The sequence below is a fragment of the Rattus norvegicus genome, chromosome 16 (assembly GCF_036323735.1).
Source record: "Rattus norvegicus strain BN/NHsdMcwi chromosome 16, GRCr8, whole genome shotgun sequence".
In the NCBI taxonomy this organism is placed as follows: domain Eukaryota; kingdom Metazoa; phylum Chordata; class Mammalia; order Rodentia; family Muridae; genus Rattus; species Rattus norvegicus.
Genome location: NC_086034.1, coordinates 5,230,192 through 5,254,585, shown reverse-complemented (window position 1 = coordinate 5,254,585; position 24,394 = coordinate 5,230,192). Strand labels below are relative to the sequence as shown.

The 24,394-nt window shown below is 50.2% G+C and overlaps 2 protein-coding genes across 31 annotated transcripts in view; one reads left to right on the top strand and one right to left on the bottom strand.

The window, feature by feature from the left end:
- Cacna1d (calcium voltage-gated channel subunit alpha1 D) overlaps positions 1–20,904 on the top strand; it is a 293,868-nt gene extending 272,964 nt beyond the window's left edge. For 15 of the 25 annotated variants that reach the window (XM_063275281.1, XM_006252595.5, XM_063275280.1 and 12 more), the window contains 8 exons: positions 9,875–9,988; positions 10,691–11,055; positions 11,726–11,752; positions 12,713–12,862; positions 13,920–14,083; positions 15,945–16,066; positions 17,717–18,037; positions 18,444–20,904. In XM_063275281.1, the coding sequence (XP_063131351.1) occupies positions 9,875–9,988; positions 10,691–11,055; positions 11,726–11,752; positions 12,713–12,862; positions 13,920–14,083; positions 15,945–16,066; positions 17,717–18,037; positions 18,444–18,737 (1,557 nt within the window). In that variant the 3' untranslated portion in view covers positions 18,738–20,904. Of the gene's footprint in view, positions 1–1,281; positions 7,909–9,874; positions 9,989–10,690; positions 11,056–11,725; positions 11,753–12,712; positions 12,863–13,919; positions 14,084–15,944; positions 16,067–17,716; positions 18,038–18,443 lie in introns of those variants that run through there. The other 10 variants (XM_063275279.1, XM_063275277.1, XM_063275278.1 and 7 more) reach the window with 5 other exon arrangements.
- Positions 20,905–22,518: 1,614 nt separating this feature from the next.
- Positions 22,519–24,394, bottom strand: part of Chdh (choline dehydrogenase) — a 32,330-nt gene continuing 30,454 nt past the window's right edge. For all 6 annotated transcript variants that reach the window (XM_063275132.1, XM_063275130.1, NM_198731.3 and 3 more), the window contains one exon: positions 22,519–24,295. In XM_063275132.1, coding sequence (XP_063131202.1) covers positions 23,877–24,295 — 419 coding nt within the window. In that variant the 3' untranslated portion in view covers positions 22,519–23,876. The remainder of the gene's footprint in view (positions 24,296–24,394) is intronic.

Below are 24,394 nucleotides of genomic sequence, written 5' to 3'. Positions count from 1 at the left end.
GCAGGGCACCGTGGGGTGGGCGAAGCAGGGCAGGGCGGGGCTCCCAGGCTGGTTGGAGTGGGATGTGGAGTGTGGCATTAATGTGTGAGCAGAAGTGAACAGCCAAGCTTGTGCGTGCTGGCCTGCAGAGTGAGGTCTGTCTGAAGAGCTCTCAGAGCTGGCACCCAAGCTGTGCACCTCCATCCCATGCCATAGATCAGCCCGATCGGTCTCCCCACGTTCAGACCAACTGCAGTGTCAGCCTTCGCTGTGGTGGGTGGTGACTGAAGGTTCTCCTGCCTCTGCATGGGAAGGAGCTGGGCACCTGTGTCCTCTGGCCTCTCTGGTCTGAATGAGTGTGCACTCCCCATCCATCCACCCTCTCCATCCCTCCATCCTCATCATGACGACTACACTTCTCTCCAGCCCTTCTGTGGGGGGAGCCGGAGAGAAGCTGCATCTGGCCTTTTGGTTTCCTCAGTCATCCGGCATAAACATATCCCCTTCAGTTTGATTCCGCATTGCACTTCATCCATGTTGCTACATCCAAGTGACCTGTAGGTTTCCACAAGGAACAAGGAAGAATAGGAGCATGGCCACACAGCCACAGAAAGTCCCGGTTCCCTATTCATGCGAACGCAAAGCTACCGTGCTCTAGCTGAGGGCTTCTGTGTCACCCACCATACGCTCTGATGAGCCTCCTGTCTCTCCGATAACCAGAGATCCCAGAGTGGGAACAGTTCTGTTCACTTCTCTTAATTTTAATGTTCAAACCTTTTGTCTGCTCTCCTAGAGTCTGAGGAGACTGTCCTCCTTGCACCCCATGTGACAGGCCACCTGAGTGAACCATAGGAGTCCCAGGCAGCCATTCTGTTTAGAAGTTGGGTCTGAGGACCCCGGCATTTGTGATTCTATGGGATTTTGATGTTTAGCTTGAACGGCTTCAACGTCTGTGGCTTGGCCGCAGGCGGGGATGGTTGGGAGATGCTGGTGGTATGCAAGTAGCCATTAGCTTTAATCGGCAGTGTTTCTTACTGTGGTCTTCTCAGTACCCAAAGACAGGAAAGCGTCTCCCCGAGAGATCTGACCCGTGGCTGGTCCTGCTAATCATGTCACCTCAATCTGGAAGGCGATGAGACTCCTTCCTCTTTTTTTAGAAGTATTGTTTCACCCAAAGCCACAGCACCGCTCCAAAAAAAAAATTATATATGTATATACGCACATACGTGTTTTCCTTTTTTAATGTAGGAGGAGAGCAGATGCTTTCAGATGAGATTTCACTGGCTGATTCGTTTGTTTCAGATGCTTGAACGGATGCTCTAGAGTTGTCTGCCTGAGCTACCGCACCAAGCTGGTTAGTCCGGAGGCGCTGTGGCTAAGGCCTTGAAAGGGCAAACTCCCCCTCGAGCTTATTTCTACTGAAGCAGCATTTCAGGAGAAATGCAGGCACCAAAGCCCTGGGGAGACCCCTTGCGAGCAAGGCACTCCTCCGGAAGGAAGGAAGGAAGGCAGAAGCCGGGCTGTGTGTGGCTCATCTGTGGAGCCCTGGCTGCCTGTTGCGGACACTGCTCATGGTGGCTCCTTTTCATGAAAGGGAACATATGAGTTATGTTTTCCCCTTCCAAGCCAGAGACTCAGTGAGAGGGAAAGAAAGAGAGAGAGGGAGGGAGAGAGGGAGAGAGAGAACGCAAAGGGGCAGCCACCCCACAGAGAAATCAAATGAACACAACTTGCTGACGATGGCCAGTGAATAAAATAAATAATGTTTTTAATATATATATATATACATATATATGTGTATGTATATATATATGACTAAGCAGACCTGTGTAAGGCAGACAACGGACTCTGCCCCAAAGTCCTGCATCCCTAGTTTGCCCGGACTCCCAAAGACTGGCAGGCTGATTGGAACTGAGCAGACAGAGTTCCTTTCCTGTGCCAGCACGTCACAACCTCCTGACCACCCGGCCCTGCTTGCTGCAGTGACCTAGTCCAGAATGCACTGTAGGTGGAAGGCCAGGAAGCTCAGACACACCCATTGAAACTAACACATACACCCGCATGCCAAAACCAACCAGGCAACAGCTCAGGTTCCGTCTCCCCTACCGTGTCCGCGGGGAAACGCCACCACACCCAAACCTCATCTACCATTGTTCGTCTCTAGCCCGCACTCAGAGCCAGTCTGGGACGCCTCTTTGGAAGCAGTGTGGTATAGTTTCAAGGACACTGGGAGTCAGGGAACCTGGGTTCTAGTCCCAGCTCCAGCATTCACTTGCTGCGTGACCTTGGGCAAGACACTTAACCTCTCTGTGCCTCAGTTTCCCCAACTGTAAAATGGGGGTAATAATGTCGACCTACCTCACAGGGCTGTTGTGAGGAATCGCTACGTGACTGTAAAGGCTCCTTGGACGTATAATTGCTTATTATTAAGACTTCAACAATAATAATATCATATGCCTGTTTACTACCAGAACTTCAAGAAAGTCTTGGTTTGATCTCTTTTCTGTTCTGTAATGTAGTTATCCATCGAGAATTCTCCCCCCTTTTAAGATCCTAGGCAATGCATAAAGATGTAAGCAGGTAATAGCCAGACCACGTTTCCAAGTAGTAACAATAGGAGATTTTTGACCAAAACGTTGGTCGATGAGGGCTTTGCTGTCAGATTCTTAACACCTCCTCAGAGGGGGTCGAGTCTTAACCTCTGAAGTTAGTCTACGATGCCCAAAATGGCCAAGGTAGGAGAGTCAGTATTCAAAGTTTGGGGGACGAATCTAAAAAAAGAAGAGGCAAAGGAAAAGGAGAGGAAGAAGGTGGGGGGGCTTCCAATTCCTTGATCTCCTTTGCTTGGCCTGGAGCAGGGTGTGTGTGTGTGTGTGTGTGTGTGTGTGTGTGTGTGTGTGTGTGTGTGTGTGTGTGTGCGTGTGTGTGTGCATGTGCGTGTGTGAGTGCATGTGTGTGTGTGTTACATTAGTGGATGGGATGAGTTGGTGGAGTAGAGAATGAGTTGAGGTGAGTCGAAATTGAGGAAGAGGGAGCCAGGACTCTGTGCAGCCCTGTTCTGCAGAAAGAAGTGTTTCTCCAAGCATCTCTGGGGTGCAGCTACCCTGAAGGCCAGGCTCAGATGGTAGGGCACTCCCCCAACCCCTGGTAGGCAGGATGCTTCCTTAGACCTTTCACAGGGAAGCCTAGAAGGGCTTTTCTCTAGTCACACCTTGTAGCTGTGACATTTGCCCTTGATCACAGAGGTTCCCAGCCTTGAGGCTTCACTTTCCTACACCATGGCTGACTTCCTGACCTCGCTATGCTGACAAGCCCAGCTTTGGCTCATGTATGGATGACAGTGAGACACGAAGCTAATGTGGGTTTTATTCATTCTCATGGCTTGAAGCCCCCATGGGTGATTGTGTTGGAGTGGGTGGGAGCCAAGCCATACACCCTGGTATGCCTGCCCCTTCAGGAGAGAGCAAAGCCCATCCATGTCTGGCCTTAATGCTGTACCCATAGCTGTTGCCTCTATCATCCAGGTCTCTCAGCCCCCCTCCCACCTTTCTCCATGCTCTACCAACCACAGGGCTAACACTTAGCCCGGCAGGGCTCCGGGCTTACCTCTGTGATGACGGTGAGCCACTGTGTCAGAATCTACAGGGAACTGATACATCACCCTGAACGAGAGAGAATGGTTAGCCTTGCAGATGTGGGGGGGAAAAGACTGTCTCTTAGCCGAGAAGCTCCCCTACCCCACATTCCCTACCCCAGCCTTGGTGTCACTTCTGTTTCTTGATCCTCGTGTAGTTCTAATGGGTAGGATTGTCCAGGCCTTTCTCCATGTGTCACCTAAACCTGTAGAAACTGGAAAACGTTAACTTGCTTACAAGCCTGATTTAAGGAATCCCTGCAAATGATGGCTCTTGGTCCTGGCTGTGTTGCTGAGGAACAGAGTTGGTTGGTCAGAAGCCAAGGCTGCTTGAGGGAAGACAGCCAGCATCAGAGAGGGTTGCCTCCAGCTTCCACACACAGGAGCCCAGGCTTCCTGATGTCTGGGTCACAGTGAAACCGCAGGAGCCTGTGCCATTTTTCCTCAGAGCCCTGGCAGCAGAGTAAGCATCTGGTGGAGAGGAAGATGTAAGAGACTAGTTGGGTGTCATGTTTAAAATCTTCAAAGACAAGTACAGCAAACCTGGTACTTAGCACCTGAATCTGTGGTGCTAAACTTTTAGCCCCTGGGTCAAATGTGTCAGAGACCAGCATCTGCCTGTCACAGGGAATTCACAGCAGGGTGGGAAGTAGACTCTTCTCCGAATCAAATGTCACGGTATGACCCAATTCAGAATTAGTCCCCAAGATGACCAGCACAGCTTTCTGGAAGAGAGAGGAAGGCCGTTCTGTACTGAGAGGAGTCATTGTTAGGTCCCAAAGACATCAGTGAAAAAGTTAAGGCAAATATCTAATAGTAAAGACTCTAATGAACGCATTCTCTTTACTAATGTGCACCCAGTGTCCTTCAGTAGCCTAATGCATCACTGCTCCGTTATCCACAGCAAGGGGCTTGGTGAGTAAAACTTAGGGTTCTCAGGTGAGGGGTACCTGGGCAGACTTACTCTCCTTGGTTATGTCTCAGGCCTGAGAAAGTTGACTCTGGGACAGTAGAGAGACAACCCATGATGCAGTGTTGAGGGCAAGAAGCCATGGTATACAGCATGCCTGCCATACTGGAACTTGAGAGGAAGAGGTAGAGAAACGCAGGAAGAGCTGAGCACTAACCGAGAGGCCATGACCACGCTGCTGGGTGGAGAACAGATCAGTCAGCAGCACTCGCAGTGAGACCATGGCTGTGCTGCTGGGTAGAGACAGATGGATCGGCAGTTCCCAAACATTTCGATCCTAGGAACTTTCCTAGTCTTAAAGTTTATCAAGAGCCCTTGTATATCAATATTTACTGTCTTATAAGTCAAAGCCGATTAATTTTATAAACACAAGAATACGTAAGCACAAAGAGGCCGGGTGGTGGTGACAGCCCTGTCGTTCAGCCTTGGAAACCTTGCTGCACACTCAGAGAATGAGAATCTATGAGGCCAAGGGCATCCAGTCTTACATGACCCCCAGGGACCCCTGAAGTTGCCCCAGGATGCCTTGATGGACCACGTCTTGAAACATCACTCTGGGGAGATGACCCAAAGTTCTCCTTAAAGGCAGAAGATGCTGGAGCCTCGCCCTGACCGTCTGTGCTCAGGAGGCTCCCATGTAGCTGCAGCTCTCCTCAGTGGGCTGCTTCTGCCCCTCCTCAGCCTGTGCAACACACACGTCCTTGAGGTCAGGGGTCAAGCGGTGTGGCCATGCCTCACTCTCTGTGCTGACCTGGAAGAGCAGTGGTTAGAATTAGCGAGTGTTAGAAATGTGTTCGAATCCTCGCCACCTCTGCCTAGCACAAGTGGGAATCAGGGTGTGTGTGTGTGTGTACGTGTGTAACAGTAAGGGATCATTTGTCACGTCCGTGTTGTGGGGTGATGTAATGGTGAGAATAAGGGTGTGTGCGATGGCCCCAGAGCATCGTGAAGTCCATGCGCTGGGAGCGATCTAATTGCTTGCCTATGTTAGAAGGATCACCTTGAATGAGTGTGTGCTCGAGACACGGTTACCACCTTCTTCCCTGCAGGTTGCTAGGCATCCTGGGAAGAGCAAAGCTTCTTCTTGAGGCTTTAACAAGTTCTGGAATACAGTAGAACCCATTGCATCTCCTTTTGGCTCATTCCTTCTCAGTATGTGGGCTCAAGATGACAGGAATAGAATACTGCCAAGGGAGCCTAAAATTTTGGAGCCTAAATTTTATATAACGCCATCTGCATTTTTAGGAACCATTCAAAGATGTCTCTGATTCTGATGTCAAACTTAAACCAGGAATCGAGGTGGAAGGGTTGGTAGTGAGGCTCAGTGGTCCTTGCTTAGCATACGTGAGGCCCTGGTTTAATCCCCACCAAAATAAGGTGGAACACTGCAACTGGTCTCTCTGGTCCTTTGCCGTCATAGGTGGCTGAGGTAAAGTTGTTAAATATCCCCTGTAGCTTTCAGAATGTGGTGGCACACGTGATTTGACCAGCCTAGTGCCGCCCTTCTACTCCTGGTGTGATGACTAGTCAAGGAGAGGGGGGCTGTCTGCAGCTGAGTAATGGCGTGTCATGCCTGTGACTCTAACCCTTTATATCAAACCCAAGAACTGTACACAATGGATGCAAAGGCCACGCCATGACATTCCTCCTGGAGGGAGGCTATGATAAAATAAGGGGTGTGCCCATGTGTGCAGAGGAGGGGTGGGGGCGGGGTGGGGGACGGAACGTAGACAAACCTGTTCGTTCTGTCAGAATTTAATCTCCCATCTTCTGACAGAGAGCTAATCTAAAACCGTTCTCTGTAACTGAGTGTGGGCCCAGTCCTGCCCCTCCCCCTCCCCATTATCCAGAACTTGTCATTCGAGAGGTGACTGCGTAGAGGCGGCTTTGGTTAAATGAGGCGTGTCTGGGTGAGGAGAGGGCTGTGCCATGGTAGTGCTCATTGGCAGGAGTCTAAAGCCCTGGCGCCCACATCGTGAAGATGGAGGGCCTTTCCCAGGGCCGGCTGGAGACTTGCCTGTCTGTCCTCCACTGCTACAGCGTACGTACGTAGGTCTGGGCTGGGGCTGGGTGTTTGTGTGTGCGTGCTGTGGAGTGAGAGTTGGCAGATGGCTGGCCCGAGGAAGCAGGCAGCAGATGCTTTTCAGATGCATCCAGACAGACAGCACTCCACCCTGCGGGTGAACCAGGCAGGAAAATGGGCAGTTCTGCCCCACAGCAGGGCATTGTTTTATCCTGTTGCTTCAGAGATGTTTAGAGAGAATATATTTTTGGTGACTTAATCATTAAGTAGAGTAAATATCTATAAAATTCCAATTAAATGGTGTCTAAAACTTAAAGGAGCAGTCTACAGGCAAAACGCCAACATTTCTTTTTTTAAAACAGATATTTATGATAACAGCTAGCATTTTAAAGTCAACCAGAATCTAGGCTTGATCCTGTTTAATATTTTGTAAGATTGGACATCTTAAAATGAGTCAATAATGTTTATATTTTATAGCAGTTCTGTGTTTATTCAAAACTATAACTCTACTGTGCTGTTAATGGAATGACTTTATATGGCTGTGTGGATTTAAGTGCTAATGACCACATTTCAAATTAAAACAATATTTTTGCTGATAGAGATAGATATACAAAATATGAAAGAGTAGAAAATTTTACTGACTGTAATGTGCAAGAAAAAAATACTTTTTTTTAGTGTTGTGAATGACTAAATTCTCTGAGGGTTTAAGGTAGTGGTCTGTACTTCTGGAACACTGGATTCTGTGCCTATGGGATTTGGGAACAGCCTAAGCTACCTTTTAGCCTGATATGTGTGCTAGGACAATTCTCATTCTCATGTTTTGTGATATGTAATAAATTCAGGGTGCTGTGCTTAAGCTCCATTTCAATTCTAGTTGGGAACCTATGTGTTGGTCCCCTGCCCCAGGTCCTACCCAAGAGAGCGAATCCGCCCCACTCTTACCAGGTGCGCTTTGCGAACTAGGATCATGGGTTCAAAACCCTCCACTTTCACATCTGGGAAGAGTGATGCCTTCTCTCCTCCTGTCTCTTTAAATAAATATGTTGTCATTATTTGTTTGGGGAAGTGGTACCCCAAGCCACCTGTCAACCCTCTCCATGATTTATGTTGCAAACAAACCTTCTGTCTGTTTACTGCCCATCCCTGTCAACGACATCCTAATCTCGTGTAACTCTGAAGATGTGTGGGAGACAGTTTCTGTTTTCATTATGTAACTGTTACATGTGTATTTCAGTGAAATGTCAACTCATCAACAAAGGATGATGTTACAAATTATCCAAATAAATAGTTTTCTATTTCTTTTAACCATACCTAGTCCAGTTAGTCAAATGAGAGCAAGACTGTTATTTAAATTAGCGAATGTTCCTGGCCCTACGTCTTGAAAAATCTGCATTGATGTGCACGCTGTACCTGGGAGTATCAAACACGATGGGCATGATGCATGCAACAGGGGTTTTCGAGCATTGTGTCTTGTCTGAACTTCAAATATGTAAGAGACTTCTCTCGAAAAGGCAGACAAGGGGACTTTCACCAAGCTTCTTGTGTCTTGAGAATTGCCCGCTAGAAACTGAACGAGTGGGTATGTGTGGCCATTCTTCACATGCCTGCCACTGTTCTGAGTAAGACCTTCTACCGACACACCCCTGGAGCTGCCTCCATGGTGTTCCTGAGGAATAGAGGTGGGTCTGTTGCAGACCTAGAAAGTGTGCTTGACTTAGGAATTGGGGGTGGGGGAGGGAGAGAGAGAACACACTTTGAATAGCACATGTACATTAGTGCCTGCAGTTAGAAGGGCAGTAGGAAGTAGCTTTGTGGCCACGTGGTGAACTGTCTGGGAGCCCAGGATGTGCCTGTCTCTCCTGCACACTGATATGTATGCTGGAAAGCTGACCTTACCGCATTCTGCGGTTACGTAAGAAGCTTGCGGTGCCATGCTTAAGCTTCCTGCCAGTTTTAGTTGGCAATGTGTGTTTGTCCCCTACCCCAGGAACTAAGGTTCCTTTGCCTAACATTCCTAGGCAAGACCCTTAAGACTTCAGTTCCCTAGCATGGCCCTTGTCCCTACAACTCATGAAACAGAAGGACCTGCTGGTCTGCAATCACAGAATGGTTCAGAACAAACTAGCCCCATTCGCCCGTTTTGCAGAACCAACCGATGAACCAGATGTTCTTATGGATGCGTGCGGCTGTTTTATGCAGGGCCGCTTGAGAAATTTCTCAACAACTTCACCTTTTGAATTAACCGTTGTCACCACTGGTGTCTGCAGATGACCAGTTTTAAGTATTTTCCAACCAGGGGTTCCAGCCCTGCTTAGCCCACTCTGTTCCCCTCCTCCACCCCCCCCGTTCTTCTCCCTCCCTTTCCCTTTCCCAAGCATCTGTCTCACCACAGAGTGTCTCAGGCATGAGCACTGCTCTTTGTCTCCGTCCTCCCCAATGCTACTCACCTTCTGTGTGGCACCGTGAAGAAAGGACACAGCTGTGAGCAGTGCAGACTTTCCCAGTCCTGTCATAAGTGATCCCCTGGGCTAAGGAAGGCCAGCAGGGAGGGTATGTGGGGGAAGTTTAGAACCCAGAGTTATCACCCCTGGGTCTTGTACTGTCTGGAGATGGCAGTCATACCTCAGTTTGTGTGGCCTAGTACCTCTGCTAGTGAGTTCTTAGCCAAGGATACCCCGAGAGCTGGAGTGGCTCCATTGCACAAGAGCCTGTGTGACTGTTGATCTGTTTCCTTGTGATCTGAGTGTGCTGGTGACTGCAATGTATGATGTCACCCACCTGTCCATGCTTTACAGTGAGTCCGTGGCCCAAACGGCTGCTCATTTCTCCGCACCTAAGCCAGCTCATTTCCGTGCAGCCAGGCAATTCTTGTCCCTCTGTTCTTTTCTTAGGGACAATCAGATGATATTCCCCGCCCTGTTTGGGGCTCAGGATGTGGTTCTCTAGAAGCAGCCTTTCTGAAGGCTGTCAGTTAGTCAGGGGCATACACTCTTGGCTGTGACCCACCCCTAGGACTGGTAGCCAGGTAGTATGCTGTAAGTGGGGTATTTCATGGGGAACTTAATTGATGACAGGCTTTATCTAATCTGCCCAAGCTAGCTCCATTGGGACCTACGGACATTCCATCCCTCACAGCCTAGGTCACAGTTACAGTCAGTCAGTAGTTCCTTGGCTTGGCCTTTGGAGAAAGCTTCCCTCTCACCACTCCATGAGGCTGGACCCAGGGCTCCTTGACATCTAATCTGTTCTGCCGTTCTCATTGACCTAGGCGGGATTAAGGACCCTGCATGACATTGGGCCAGAAATCCGACGGGCTATATCCTGTGACTTGCAAGATGACGAACCAGAAGACTCCAAACCAGAAGAGGAAGATGTATTCAAAGTAATTATTCCAGAATAGCTACTCACTGGCCACATGGAAATAATGGGGCGGGGCTTTGGTTGAGGTGGTTCTGATCCACAGAGGAGTGTGGAGAGTACAGACTGGTGGCTGGGGCTAGAAAGGCTCGCACATCCTGCCCCACTCCACCCTGGGACCTCTCCTTTCACCAGCACCTCTTGTGGGCCGGACCAGCCCCTTTCCTGAGCTTTCCCTATCCCCAGTTATCTGCTTCTCAGCTTGGCCACAGCCAACTGACCAGAGTCCAGGAACATTCTGGGTCTTTCTAGCAGCTGTGCATGCTGCCTTCCTTCTGCTCCAGCCAGTTTCCCTGATCTGCCAGCCGGCCAGCCCTCAACCTCCCAGCTCAGAGAAAATGTCAAGTACCCCACCTTGGGGCTACCCACCAAGCCAGCTGGGCTTAAGTCACCTCATCCTGGAGCGACCGGAAGAACATACCCAAGGGGCAGCAGAGAGCTCCCCAGCTCAGGGCTTGGTAACCTTCCTCATTTCAGGTGGGCCCACTGCCACACGAGTACGGTCACCTGACCACCGAAAGAGGTGCTCAGGTCGTCGTTACCCAGGGATCCTCTGGAGCTTGCCTAGGAGTTTGTGTTTCGTGTAGAGAAAAAGAATGACCTGACGTAGCTAGCCTGCATCAACTACTTGTTAAATTACCTGGTGTTGTCTCCCATTATTTTGCAGAGAAATGGTGCCCTGCTTGGAAACTATGTCAATCATGTTAATAGTGATAGGAGAGAGTCCCTTCAGCAGACCAATACCACCCACCGTCCCCTGCATGTCCAAAGGCCTTCAATTCCACCTGCAAGTGATACTGAGAAACCGCTGTTTCCTCCAGCAGGAAATTCGGTGTGTCATAACCATCATAACCATAATTCCATAGGGAAGCAAGTTCCCACCTCCACAAATGCCAATCTCAATAACGCCAATATGTCCAAAGCTGCCCACGGAAAGCGGCCCAGCATTGGGGACCTTGAGCATGTGTCTGAAAACGGCCATTACTCCTACAAGCACGACCGAGAGCTTCAAAGAAGGTCCAGTATTAAAAGGTAAACCTTGAGAAGATGATGCAGTGTCTGCCCTTGTCGTGCCCGTTCTGCAGGGCAAGTCTTCTGCCCTGGGCTCTGGTACACAGAAACTCCCTGAACCTGAGTGCCACTTGCCTCTTGGCCTCTCTTTATACTGCCCATGGGAGGGCCCTTCCACTATCCGCCTGCGGCATGGGGTGTCCTCTTAAAACAACCGCAGTCACAGAATTCACCTTCCTCGGTTATGACACCATGCTTTGGGGTGAGGGGGTGGCTTTCTTCTGTAAAGGGCCAGTATTGAATGAAAGGGGGACCATTCATTCTTTCTTGCAAAACTACCCAACTTTTCATAGCAGGGTGAACACAGCCAGGGAACGATCTTAAATGAAGTGGTGTGGTGTTTCCATAGAGCTGTGTGTGTGTAGACACCGACATTTGGACTTTGTAGGATTGGAAAGGGCAAAAGGGTTCTCTTCTTTTTACTTTGTTTTCTGCCTTTTATAAGTGTAAAGGTCTCTCCCCTGATCACAGGCCACATGACCACAGACAGTGGGCCAGAGCTGGCCAGCAAGCTGTCGTTCGCCCAGCCCCACTCCAGAAGACAGGCTGATATCTGTCATCTAATGCTTTTGGAAATGTTTAACTCTTCTTTTCTCCTCCCTCCCTCCCATGGTATGCTTTTCCTGGATAGAACCCGCTATTATGAAACTTACATTAGGTAGGTGCTTGCTGCTTCTGTCTTTGTTTTTAAAACTGTGCCGTCCTTTTACAACCACTGCATTTGCTCAGTGCCGAGTATCTAATGTTCTCAAAATGCTAGAGCTTTGCATCCACGAACGGGCAGTTCCCACTTACTTCTCACAAAGGAACTGATACCTGTCAGTCTCCCCACTTCCCTGCCCCTGTAGAGCTGGGGAGGTCTAGCGGCTTTAGGGTTCCAGATTCTCATGTGGGCTTAGGAGAAGCATAAACCAGACATCCTAAAAACCAGGCACCAGATGGCTCTGGTTAACTTCCGTGTGTGTGTGTGTGTGTGTGTGTGTGTGTGTGTGTGTGTGTATTGAGATGCTCTCATGTACATATGTTAACTGGACTTACTTATGGGTGGAATGGTCATTTTGCTGGGCACAAGAGAGGAAAGGGCTTCAGGCTCGTTCCTTCTAGTAAAATCAGGAGGTTCTTGGCCCAAGGAGTGAGTGAATGCAGCGCTCTAGGTTGATGTCCCTGAGCCCACTGGGGCTCCTGTGGCTTGAGGCTGGGAGGAGGCAGGGTATTTCATGGGAATAGTGTTCCGACCTGGGGCAGGGCAGCCTGTGAAAGCTGCAGGACACGTTTTCCTGGAACACCTCTTTGGTGGCACAAAAGCCAGAACTTCAGCAACCTCAATTTGACAGGGTGCAGTGGGCAGGGCCCAGATCTCTGTCCCAGGTTCTGAAGTCACATTGGCTGGAGCTGGGGCAGGGGAGTGGGAGCAGGTGTCTGGGAACCTAGGGGCTTTTCTTGGGACTCCTGACAGAGTGGAGGACTCTGAGGGCACTTTGGCCAGGGCCTGAGTAGTCTTGTGGCCATGAGGCAGGGATGTGTAGGTAGAAGCAGACATTCTGACAGAGGATGCAGGCTGGTACCTGACAGAGGAGGCATGGCTGAAGGATCTCTCAGATCTCTTTCCCAACTGCAGGTCTGAGTCAGGAGACGAGCAGCTTCCAACCATTTGCCGTGAAGACCCTGAGATACACGGCTACTTCCGAGACCCCCGCTGCTTCGGGGAGCAGGAATATTTCAGTAGCGAGGAGTGCTGTGAGGATGACAGTTCTCCCACCTGGAGCAGGTGAGGGGCTCAGCCTGCGCGGGGTTCAGAAAACCAGTCCTCGTCCACTCTGTTCCCTCTCAGGGCTCGGATAGCCACATTCAGGATCCCTCTGGTACATTGAAGCTGGAATTCAAGCCTTATCTCACCAGGGGCCCCTGGGACCCCTGGGAGGGTTTTGGCCTGGGAACAGGTTCTACTGCTGTCAGAACCTGCCATCTCAGATATTAGATTGTTTTAGGGGGTGGGTATGTCAAGGCAGGGCCTCTCTACTTAGCACTGGCTCTCCTGGAACTCGCTCTGTGGACCACACTGTCCTAGAACTCAGAGATCTGCCTGCCTCTACCTCAAGTGCTGGGTTTAAAGGTGTACACCACTACATCTGGACTGAGAGATGAGTTCATATTAACTTAGGAACACCAGCCTTGGCTGTGTCTGCAGAGCACCCTGGCTGGTGTCTCAGTGACCCCTGCTTCCTGTGACAATGAAAGGGTCTCTCCTGAGGATAGGGGGACAAGAGGCAAAAGCAGCTTCTCTCAAGCAGAGGGTGCCTCTTCCAACTTCTGTCCTGTAGAAAGGATGCTGCTGGCTAAAATAGGCATTTTACAGAGGACCTAGGTTGCCATGTATCACTGGGCAGTTAGCAACTATCACTTACTCCAGTTCCAGGAGGATCTAATGCCCTCTACTGGTCTCAATGGGCACTGCATTCACAAAGCACACATACATGCTCGCAAAACATCTATAAAATAAAAATAAGTCTTCTCTTTTTTCTTTTTTTAAAAAGACACATTGCAACCAGTACAGGAGGACAGAATCTCCTACCACCACCCTCCCTGACCTATGGCTCACTTCTCAGCAGGCTGGGGCCACCGGGTTGAAATGGTGCCGTGCCAAGGCCGTGTCTGGCACTCGAGACACAGCCTCCAGCCCCAATTTCCTGAGCTGGTCCTTGCTTTCCACCTGGAAGCTTCTCTTCTACCACTTGGGTTAGGACAGAGCTTGTAGGAGTTAGGTCAAGGCTCGTGGCACAGAACCTCACATGTACCTTTCCCTGTTTTCTCTCACCAAATGCCAGGCAAAACTACAGCTATTACAACAGGTACCCAGGCAGCTCCATGGACTTTGAGAGGCCCCGAGGCTACCATCACCCCCAAGGTTTCTTAGAAGATGACGACTCTCCCATTGGCTATGACTCACGGAGATCTCCAAGAAGACGCCTTCTACCTCCTACCCCACCATGTGAGGCCAGCTTTCTTGTTTAGGGTGAAGCCTCCCAGAGGGCACCATGCCTGTCCCTCCATCCTGGCCCTGGGATATTTATGGATGTGTGTTACCAGCAAAGTGCGGTTAACCCTTACAGCCAGTCAGTACCCCGGGAGACAGTGCTTTCCTGACCCAAAGGAAAATGGGGGCTCTCTTTTCTCCCAGTTATCCCCAAGTCTCTGCCAGCCAACCCCTAGAAGGGCATTTGAACTCTGCCAAGTGTGGATGTTTGGTGATGGTTAAGAGTATCCATTTCTTGTGTTTCTGAAGAATGAAGTTTATTTAACCAAGGATTCTGTTTAGTGACTAAGAGTAGCCGAAACCTAGGAACGAGCTCCTGAGCCCAACCGTGCATGCAGGAAACAACATGCCCACCCCAGCGGCCACAGCCTGCTGGGGTGGTGGTCTAATCCATTTGAGAGCTTAATATTTAATTAACCCCAAACACATGCTGCTAAATGAAGCCTCTCCTTCAGCCACAGATACCAAATGAAGCAGGTATAAGCGAGGCCCGGCAGGGGTCTTCTCCCTTTGGTTCCTGCACCCCCTTTCCAGGTCTGTGTCTTCACTTATCCCACACCCGCACAGCCAAGGGGACACTTGAGTGCCCTGTTTCCAGAACTGTCCAGTTTGCAGACCTGGGGGAGGGGACACATGGCTAGATTGGCCTGTATTCTTAGACCATGGGGGTGGGTAAGGGCAGCTATGTCTTACAGAGACTGCAGCGCAAAGCTCACTAGATGAGGGGACCCTGGGCTTATTTTAGCCGTAGATCCTGAATGGGTGGGAAGGGCTTTTTGTCTTCCAGTTCTGAACTGCTGGCCTGCCTAGTCTTGGGGTCTAGAGGTTATGGTGACTGAGAGGGCTGTGTTTTGTGATTGCACTGGTTAGTAGGCAAGCATTGGCTTTCTTTATAAGCAGTACCGTTCACCCGGGAGGCCCCGGGATTCTCCAGTACCGACTGTTTCCTCTCCACTGGTCACTGCCGGCCAGCCAATGACCAGGGCTTGGCCTGCTCTTCATTGTATACCTGTTTGCAAAGGTTTTTGTGAAGTCCAAGGTGTCTGGGAGGCCTCTTGGGTCCAGTCCCTGAGGAACTCCTATGCATGAACTGAGGGCTTGCAGACTTTGGTTGTGCTAAGAAAGCCCAGCAGCACAGAAAGAACCTTTGGAGTAATACAGCACAGATGGGGGTGGGGTGGGGTTCCCTGGGGTTCAAGACAGGTTGGAAGCTTCTAGAACCCCGACAGGCTTGGTCAAAGAATCCAGAGCTCTAAGCCTGATAGACTGTAAATCCAAAAGCTGTGGCCCATCAGTGAGCCTCTGTGTGCAACTGCTGTCCGCAGACAGCAGGAACCTAGATGTACTCACATCTAGGCTAGGGAAGGTGGGGGGTTCTCTAAGCAAAGAATTTGGCTATCTTCCCTGGTTAAGCTGGTAGACAGAATCTCTCATTTTAAAAACAGAGGCTTAAATACGGGCACCTCAGTGTTTGTAGGGCAGAGATAGGATAGCAAGGCTTGTCTAAAATTCTAGAATGGATCTCTGCAAGACATCTCAGGGCTTGTCACTCAGTACAGATTCCACTGACGGGCTGTCTGAGAGCAAACATTTGGAGTGATTCGTTGCTCCCTTATTGAAACATCCCACTGCTGGGTTGCTCCCTGCAGTCTTCCCATCCCTAGTCGGAGGATGATGTAATCGTTTCTCCTGGATGAAACACGTGGCCTGCTTCTTCCTAGGCTGCTTGCCTCAGGAAGTGGTCCTGACTCAGGAGAAACATTGTCCAGACAGAACTTATGTCACCATTCATCATGTGCTCTCTCTCCCTTCTCAGCCCATCGGAGGTCCTCCTTCAACTTTGAGTGTCTGCGCAGGCAAAACAGCCAAGATGACGTCCTTCCGTCGCCTGCCCTGCCTCACCGCGCTGCCCTGCCCCTGCACCTTATGCAGCAGCAGGTGAGCCAATCCGGTCTCACCCTTGCCAGGGCCTCACCTGGGATGAGTCTCCCCTAGGATACAGGGGAGAAGCAAAGAGCCTGCCCCTTCCAATCCTTAGAGCAGCCTTCCTTGGTAGGTTCCCTCAGGGCTCCATTCTGCTGGAGTTGCACATGCAGCAAAGGGTTGGCTTGGCATTCTTGGATTCCGTGCTTCCTGTCAGAGAACACTGGTACAGTCTGAATTAAGGCAGTGCAGCCCAGTAGGAGTCCCAGTAATGGCGGCTGCCACGAGTCATTCCTTTGGACAGCTGATTCCTCCATTAAGGCACTCTCGCAGCTTCTTGTGCATGAGTCTTCTGTTCCTAAGAGTGGGCGGTCTTCTCTACGGGTTAAGGGGGCCACTAGCCTGTTCACCAGGGGCTTACGGATGGATATACACATGCGCTACATATATATGTGTAGGCGTAAATGACACACACATACTGTCCAGGGTTTCATCGCTGTGAAGAGACACCATGGCCATGACTTTACTCTTACAAAGTAAAACATTTCACTGAGGCTGGCTTAGAGTGCAGAGGTTCAGTCCGTTGTCACCATGACAGGAAGCATGGCAGCATGCAGGCAGGCAGGCAGGCATGGTGCTGTAGGAAGAGCCAGGAGCTCTATATCTTGATCCAAAGGCAGCCAGGAGGAGGCTCTGGTTCCACATCGAGCTGAGCCTCTGAGCATAGGATTGTCAAAGCCCACCCCCACAGTGACACACCTCCTCCAACAGGCCATGCCTCCTACTTATGCCACTCTCTGGGCCAAGCGTATTCAAACCACCACACTTATGTCCATGATGTTTCTTGAACTCTCTCATCAGAAATGCTGTGTGGGGTGATTAACCAAGGGAGATGCTAGAAACCTGCACCCACCCACCCAGCCAGCCAGCCAGCCAGCCAGCCAGCAGATACAGATCTCTCTGCATTCTGACCCCAAGGGCTGAATCCTTAAGTACTCAGTGGCCATTGAAGATTTTCTAGTCACCTCTGCCCACACTTTAGAAACATGTTTTGGAGTTATTTTATCTTACATGCCTGCATAGGTGTCTGTTCACTATGTGCATGCCTGCTGCTCTTGGGATCTAGAAGGCATCAGATCCCCAGAACTGGAGTTACAGATTCCTTGGCTACGACTAGTGTCAGTGCAAACGGGATATATTAGCAGTCATCCCAAGATGGCTCTCCCATGAAGGACATGTGAGAATCATGGCTGTGCCCAGCAAGCAGAACGCTCATTGCAGGATGAGGAGGCACTAGAGGAGAGAGAAATGGTGGTTGTCCTGCATGAGCCAGAGCTCATGGTTATCCCTGAAGTGTGTTTCAGTACTGAAGCTCGGAGAGACCTGGGTAGTATGTTCACACACCACAGCTTATCCATCTTCCCAGTTCCTCCTCATCCTGAGGTAGCCTGTAAGTTAGTAACTGACAGCTCAGTCATGGAGAATGCCTTACAGCTTTGAGGAAAAGGAAAACCCAGTCTTTTAGGAGGCCCTGCTTCCCTGGCGAGCTCACTAAGCTGTCTCTGCTACACACGCATCTTTCCCCAGTCTTTGAGAGACATCCCTGCACAGCAGCCATACACCAGACTAGGGCCAAGGCTCAGACCTCTCTGCTTCCCTTCTCAGATCATGGCCGTTGCAGGCCTAGATTCCAGTAAAGCCCAGAAGTACTCGCCGAGCCACTCTACCCGGTCATGGGCCACCCCTCCAGCAACCCCTCCGTACCGAGACTGGACCCCATGCTACACCCCTTTGATCCAGGTGGATCGCTCAGAGTCTATGGACCAGGTCAATGGCAGCCTGCCGTCGCTACACCGCAGTTCCTGGTATACAGATGAACCCGACATCTCCTATAGGACTTTCACACCGGCCAGCCTGACCGTCCCCAGCAGCTTCCGGAACAAAAACAGCGACAAGCAGAGGAGTGCAGACAGCCTGGTGGAAGCAGTGAGTATGGGTGGCCTTTGACCTCTGGGCAAATCGTAGGCAGCAGCAGAAACGGGAACCGCGGTCACATGGGGAGAAAGCAGTGGCGTCATGGTGGGCTCTGCAGCCACACAACCTGAGGGTGGCCCCTCGGTGCCATTTAAGACTGAACGAAAACCAGCTGGCATGGCCAAGTCCCACCAAGGAGTCCTGTCACGCCATGTCAGTCTGTGCTACATCCCCAGTGTTCTCACTCCTGCTCAGCCGCGTGCAGCTTCTCAGCCTTTGACGCCAACAGAGCTGAGGTCCTTTACAGCCAGCGCTGTGTATAAAGTTTAGCAGACGTAGCTGGTGGGGTCCCCAGAGCATGGGAACAGTGAGAGCTGAAGGAGAACTTCCCTCATGCCATTGATCTCTCACTGTCCAGGTCCTGATATCCGAAGGCTTGGGACGCTACGCAAGGGACCCAAAATTTGTCTCAGCAACAAAACATGAGATCGCCGATGCCTGTGACCTAACCATAGACGAGATGGAGAGCGCGGCCAGCACCCTGCTCAATGGAAGCGTGTGTCCTCGAGCCAACGGGGACATGGGCCCCATCTCACACCGCCAGGACTATGAGCTCCAGGACTTTGGTCCTGGCTACAGTGACGAGGAACCAGACCCTGGGCGAGAGGAAGAGGACCTGGCAGATGAAATGATTTGCATCACCACCTTGTAGCCCAGCGAGAGCAGGCTTGGCTCCAGCCTGGGATGGGCACAGGAGGGCCAGGGATAAAGTGCCTCATAATTAGGAAAGTTTAGGCACTAGTTGGGAGGAAAATGCTCAATTAGACTTTTGTACGAGTGATTTCACGCCTCAAGGAAGCCATAAACCTGGTAGGAGCAGGTTCTGAGCGGCCAGGCATGTGCTACGCATGCCACATGCTCGGGCCCAGCCCCAGAAGACAGAATGTCTGGCCCCACCGAGAGGATGGGCGAGAGCAGCAGCCTGGCCTGCACAGAGACCAGGACTGCCCAGGAGTCCATGTCTGCCACCCAGGGCTCATGCCCACGCCCCTTTGCCTGCAGACACGAGAGAGGTCAAAGGTGATGACAGTCACCATGCCTGTGTCGTTACCTCAACCATCGGTCTAGCATATCAGACGCTCGCTGGGCCCGGCATATCCGTGTCTGAGCCCCCCTCCCCCAGAGCACTGGTTCCTGGTTTCTGTGCAGCCGTTCTGAGTGGCGCACACCAGAACCCAGCCGCTAGTGGTCGCGATGAGGGGAGTGGGACCGGACCGTTTTGTTAAGCGATGCCAGTTTACATAAAGAGAACATCACTCAGACGGTCAGTTCTGTCACATTAAGGGCAATTGTAAACTGGAAGGGTAGCGCACTTGCAAACCAGGTAAAACTTAGATACATTAGTTTGTTTAAAAATTATAGATTTACTGTACATGACTTGTAATATACGATTTGTATTTGTAAAGAGATGGTCTATATTTTGTAATTATCGTACCGTATTTGAACTGCAGCAATATCCCACGGGTCCTAACAATCGTAGTTTCCCACCAAAACCTAGAAATTATTAGTATTTTTACTCGGGCTAAACAGAACTAGGAGAATTAGAGGCAATTCTCACATATTCAGTAAAAAGAATCTTTTGGGGATAAACTTTTGAGTTCATAAGAACTTGACACTTCAGAACTTTTTCTAAAGTATTTTGAGTTACTATAAACCTATCTTTACATAAGATACCCAGTCGACTATTTGGAGTCTTTTCTTTGGGTTCTATGATTTTATATTGCACCTCTCATCCACATGGGTTGCCGCTGTCTTTGGCTTAGTTTTAATAATCCTCTGGTCAGTTAGCTGTATAGCGGGTCCAGCCGGCTACTCAGCCCAGTGGCATCCATTGGGTCTGACTTCCTCAGCTGCCCATGCAGGATGCTTCTGGGTCTCTGTTGCAGAACCCCATAGGTGAACGGCCCACATCTGCTCACATCCCCAAGGAGGCTTAAGAACTACGGGGTGTACTGTATGGGGGCAGAGGGTAGCACTGTGGGAACCTATGAATGCCGGGGTCTGTGAAGGCCTGATGCCTTGCACAGCTGCTGTGCAGGGTTCTTTGAGCGCTGTCACCCACAGCTGATTGGGGGCTGAAGTTTTCACGGGAACGCAAGCACTGTGCACGCCTGGGGACAGTTAGGTTTGGAACCATTACAACCGTCAAGGTTTCTGTCAGCGTCACGTGATCACATCCCATCACTCTGCTAAGGATTCTCTGCAATCAAAACTACAGGTAGCAATTTGGGTTCAAAATTTTTAACTAGTACACAGACAACCTGTGGAGACAATTTTTTTTTTTTGTAAATAAATGTTATTATAAAGACCTCGCAAACCTCTTCGGAAGACATTCTTAACTCCAGATGCAGGCAAAACACTTCAAGGTTTGTAAATGACTATTTCCTGACATAAAGCCTTTTTTTTTATTAAAATGCGAAACATTCTTCAGAATAAACTGTGTAATAATTTCATTGTATGGGGAGCTCTCCTCACACAGCTGGCTCTGCCGTGAGAGCTCCAGGCAGCTTCTTCTGCCATGGGTCTCCTCCGAGGCCGATAGTAATTTCACACCAGCTGCAGAGAGTGCTGTTCTCCTAAAGGGCTAAACCATCATCAGCATTTACCTTGGACTCTGTCTTGCTGGGTGTCTGTCTGTCTGACCGTGCAACGTAACATCGGCAGATCACCCTCGCTGTGTGTTCTGCAATGGGTGATCTTTCCCCAAGTCAGCCGTCAATGATGCCGCCTGGCTTTTCAGGCTGTCCCACTTCCCAGTATGTCTGCTTAAGCCTGGTTCAACCTCTCATCTAATATTAAATTTCTCTTTGTAAGAAAAATTCGAAGTTGTAGAGCATGGTTCTTTCCCCGCACCCCTTTAAGGAAGTTTTTAAAGACTCCTACCCCACCTCGACCCCCTGATTCTGAGTCTTTGGAATACTGCTTTTCGTTTAAGCTCATGTTTTTTAACGACGTTAGGAAGTGTGGAAGTCATGATGATCTGCTAACCATCAGTAAGAACCTCGCTTAGAATGTTCGTTAGGTGTGTGGACTCCCACTCCACAGGTCTAGAGGGGTGGGTGCTCTTCGAGGGTGTAGCCCTAGCCACTTGGAGAGCTTAGCAATGGTGCCACTCTACAGGGGCCCAGCTCTCAAGCCAGAACAGCTTTATTTTATGCCGTGTGCTTTTAACCGTCTAAGATCTTCATCTCTGCCATTATTTCAGGGATGGGGTGTTAGTTTACTTGTACAAATACCACCAAAGCATGGATGCAACCCTCACAGAAACCCGCTCCAGTGCTGCTTTCTGGGAGGGCAGTGGAGAACTAGGGAGAGGCTTAGAACAAGGGTGAGGAGGGTGGTGGAGGATTATACAAAACGGCCCTGCCAGCAGGGGCTACGCGGGTCACCAGCTTGGACCTAGGGGTAGGTCATGTTCTTTTCTCTCCTAATTTTGAAGGTTAAAAAAAAAAAAAAAAAAAAAAAAAAAACACCAAACAAAAAATAAAACCCCACTTTGCATTAGATTTGATATTGTGGTATTTTATCAGTGGAAATATGAAAAATCTTGGGGCCTGAGGGATGTAGTGTACGGGGTGAGAAGAACCTATTTGAATTTATGGAAATTACCCTGCAGCTGGTACTAGAGGCAGAGCTCATTTTACAGTGCTCCCACATTCTGCTTCTGGGACTGCTTCCGGTCATGCTAGCGAGTTGTTCCTGTCTCCATCCATGATCTGTCTGTGACCCTGTCAGGAGCACGCTTGGCTAACAGTGAGATGGGCCTCAGTTCCATCAAAACAGCAGGGCTCCCTGCAGTTCTGGGCACAAGTACAGCTCTTTCTTTTTGATGCTTCAGGTCAACCCTAGGTGTGTGTGTGTACCCGTTTTGGCGATGTGTGGCCTCCCATGTTTTGGGTATTACATGCTCTTTGCCAGGAAGCGACTTAACTAAGCCTGTCCAGTTCCCCATGAGTCTCGGTCTAACTGCTTGTGTGAACCCCACTTTATAACGGGAGCTGGACTGTACCCCTCTACCACTCTGGCTCCCTTGTGGCACTGGGGCTTCCGGACAGCCCTGGAATTTGATCCAGCACTGCAGGCAGGACTCTTCTGCATGTTCGTCTGTTCTGTTTGGGCTGGAAACAAAAACAACCATCGGGGCTTCAGTGGGGATCCCTCCAAACCACAGGTTCTGTCCTGACGCCATCTGTGAGTTCTGGGCATGTAACATTCACTTCTTGTCTCCAGAAACTTGTTTCGTTATGTAGGTAAATCATGTTAAGGTATGAGAGAAGTGCATAGCCCTCCCAGGGGTGGCACCCATGCTGCTAAAGATGCTATGGATGACTGCTGTCTAACACCTAGGATTTTCTTGATCTTCTTTTGGAACAGGAAAAAAAGGGAGGGGAGGGGAGACAAGGAGCAGGTAAGATGAAACAAAACAAGCCCGGTTTTCAAAGTAAAAGTGATGGTTTGTACTTTTTTTTTTTTTAAAAAAACCCTTCAGAGGGTCTGTCTCAGGTGCAGCTATCTGGACTCAAACGTCCAGGAGGCAGCACATACCAGTCAATCCTGGGATAGGAGAGCCTAAAATCCTGCTATTCCCCTCCACTCTTCGCTCAGCAATGTGATTTCTACACAATGATCTTTTTCTTCCCCACTACAGATGGTGGCTTTGGACATCTTCAGAAAAATTGGTCTAAAAATGCATTTGGTCTTCATTCTCTTATAAGGACAGTCAGGATGAGGCATCTTGGCTCAAAAGTAAGTTACCGATCACATCGAACGTTCCAGATCAAGGCACTCTTGTCAACGCTGCCGCTATCCGCTCTCCTGACCCAAGACCCAAACACTGGCTGGTTTATCTTTCACTCCAAAGTCCTCTGCTGTTTCCCGTCAGCCTCGGTGCTATGCTGTCTGTTGCCATGTCTAGAGACTAAGAAACGGTCTGCAGAAGTAGCTGTGGTGCCTGGTCCACTTCCTGGGCCACCATGAAATGCTCTCGTAGGCTCATGTCCTTGGCATGAGGTAGGGACTAGCAGGTGGGACTGGCCCTACGTTCCTGCACTTTTGTGGTAAGGGTTAAACAATGAAATCGTTGGCAGTAAGGCCCAAATGGCCTCTTCTTGAACAACATCCTGCAAGCCTCTCCTCTGGACGGTTTCATAAGAACAAGAACCAGAGAGGTGGGCATGAGTTATGCAGTCACCTGAGCCCTCCTCCATGCACCTCACACTTCAGATTTAAATCAGGGCAGGAGAGGAGTGAAGAGGGGGAGAAGATGTCCTCCAGCTGGCTGCCCTTCCCTCTAGTCAGGGACATGAGCTCAGGTAACCAGCCCTGGCTGAGCTGCTGCCTGGCTCTTGGCTTCAGTTAAAGCTTCCTTGGAGAGCCCAGTCCAGTTCAACCACCCTGCCTTTGCAGGGTGACCTCAGGTGGGAGACCAGGGAAAGGAAGCATCCCACTTATGGAAGCAAAGCTCTGAGCCGGAGATGGCTGGAGGAGAAAAGAAAAAAACAGTGGCAAGAGTTACCATCCCTAACTGCTCACGCCAGGAGGGCAAGAAGGCCCCAGTGTGCTTGCTAGCTTTTTTGTGGAGGGCCCTCAGAGAGACACTGGGGAAAGGGACTTGCCTCACAAGCTACCATGATCTCATTTGCTCAGATAACATGAAAGTCTGAGCCAAGAATAGAGGTATCTGGGTCCCAAGTTTCTACAGTTTCAGAACTATCTGGGGCAGGACTGTACTGGTTGGATCTCTTGGCTTGACAGGAGTTCCTCTGTTGTCCTCAGGCAGTGTTTGTTTGTCTTAACGCTGGGTGTCCAGAGTCTGGGGCTTGTAGACAGGAACATTCTCGTCCCCGAGTGCAGGGCATCCCTTAATAACGTCAGCTGCTTTCTCTGCAATCATGATCGTGGGAGCGTTCAGGTTGCCACTGACCACACTGGGCATGATGGAGGCATCAATGACTCTGAGGTTTTCTACCCCGATGACCCTGGTTTGCTGATCAACCACAGCAGTGGGGTCAGAGGGCTGGCCCATCTTACAGGTACAGGAGGGATGGTATGCACTGTCTGCTTTTGCCCGCACAAAGGCATCTATCTCTTTGTCTGACTGGACATGGCTTCCCGGCTGCAGCTCTTTGCCCCGAAAGGGAGCGAAGGCTTCCTGTGCAAAAATTTCCCGTGTCAGCTTCACACACTGACGGAAGTCCTCGACATCGGTTTCTGTGGAGGAGAAATAAATGAGGTCTCCTTCTCTTATTCTGCTGGCCAAACCAGGGGACAAAGATCGGGGATGTGGCGAACCAAGCTGCAAGTGCCTGT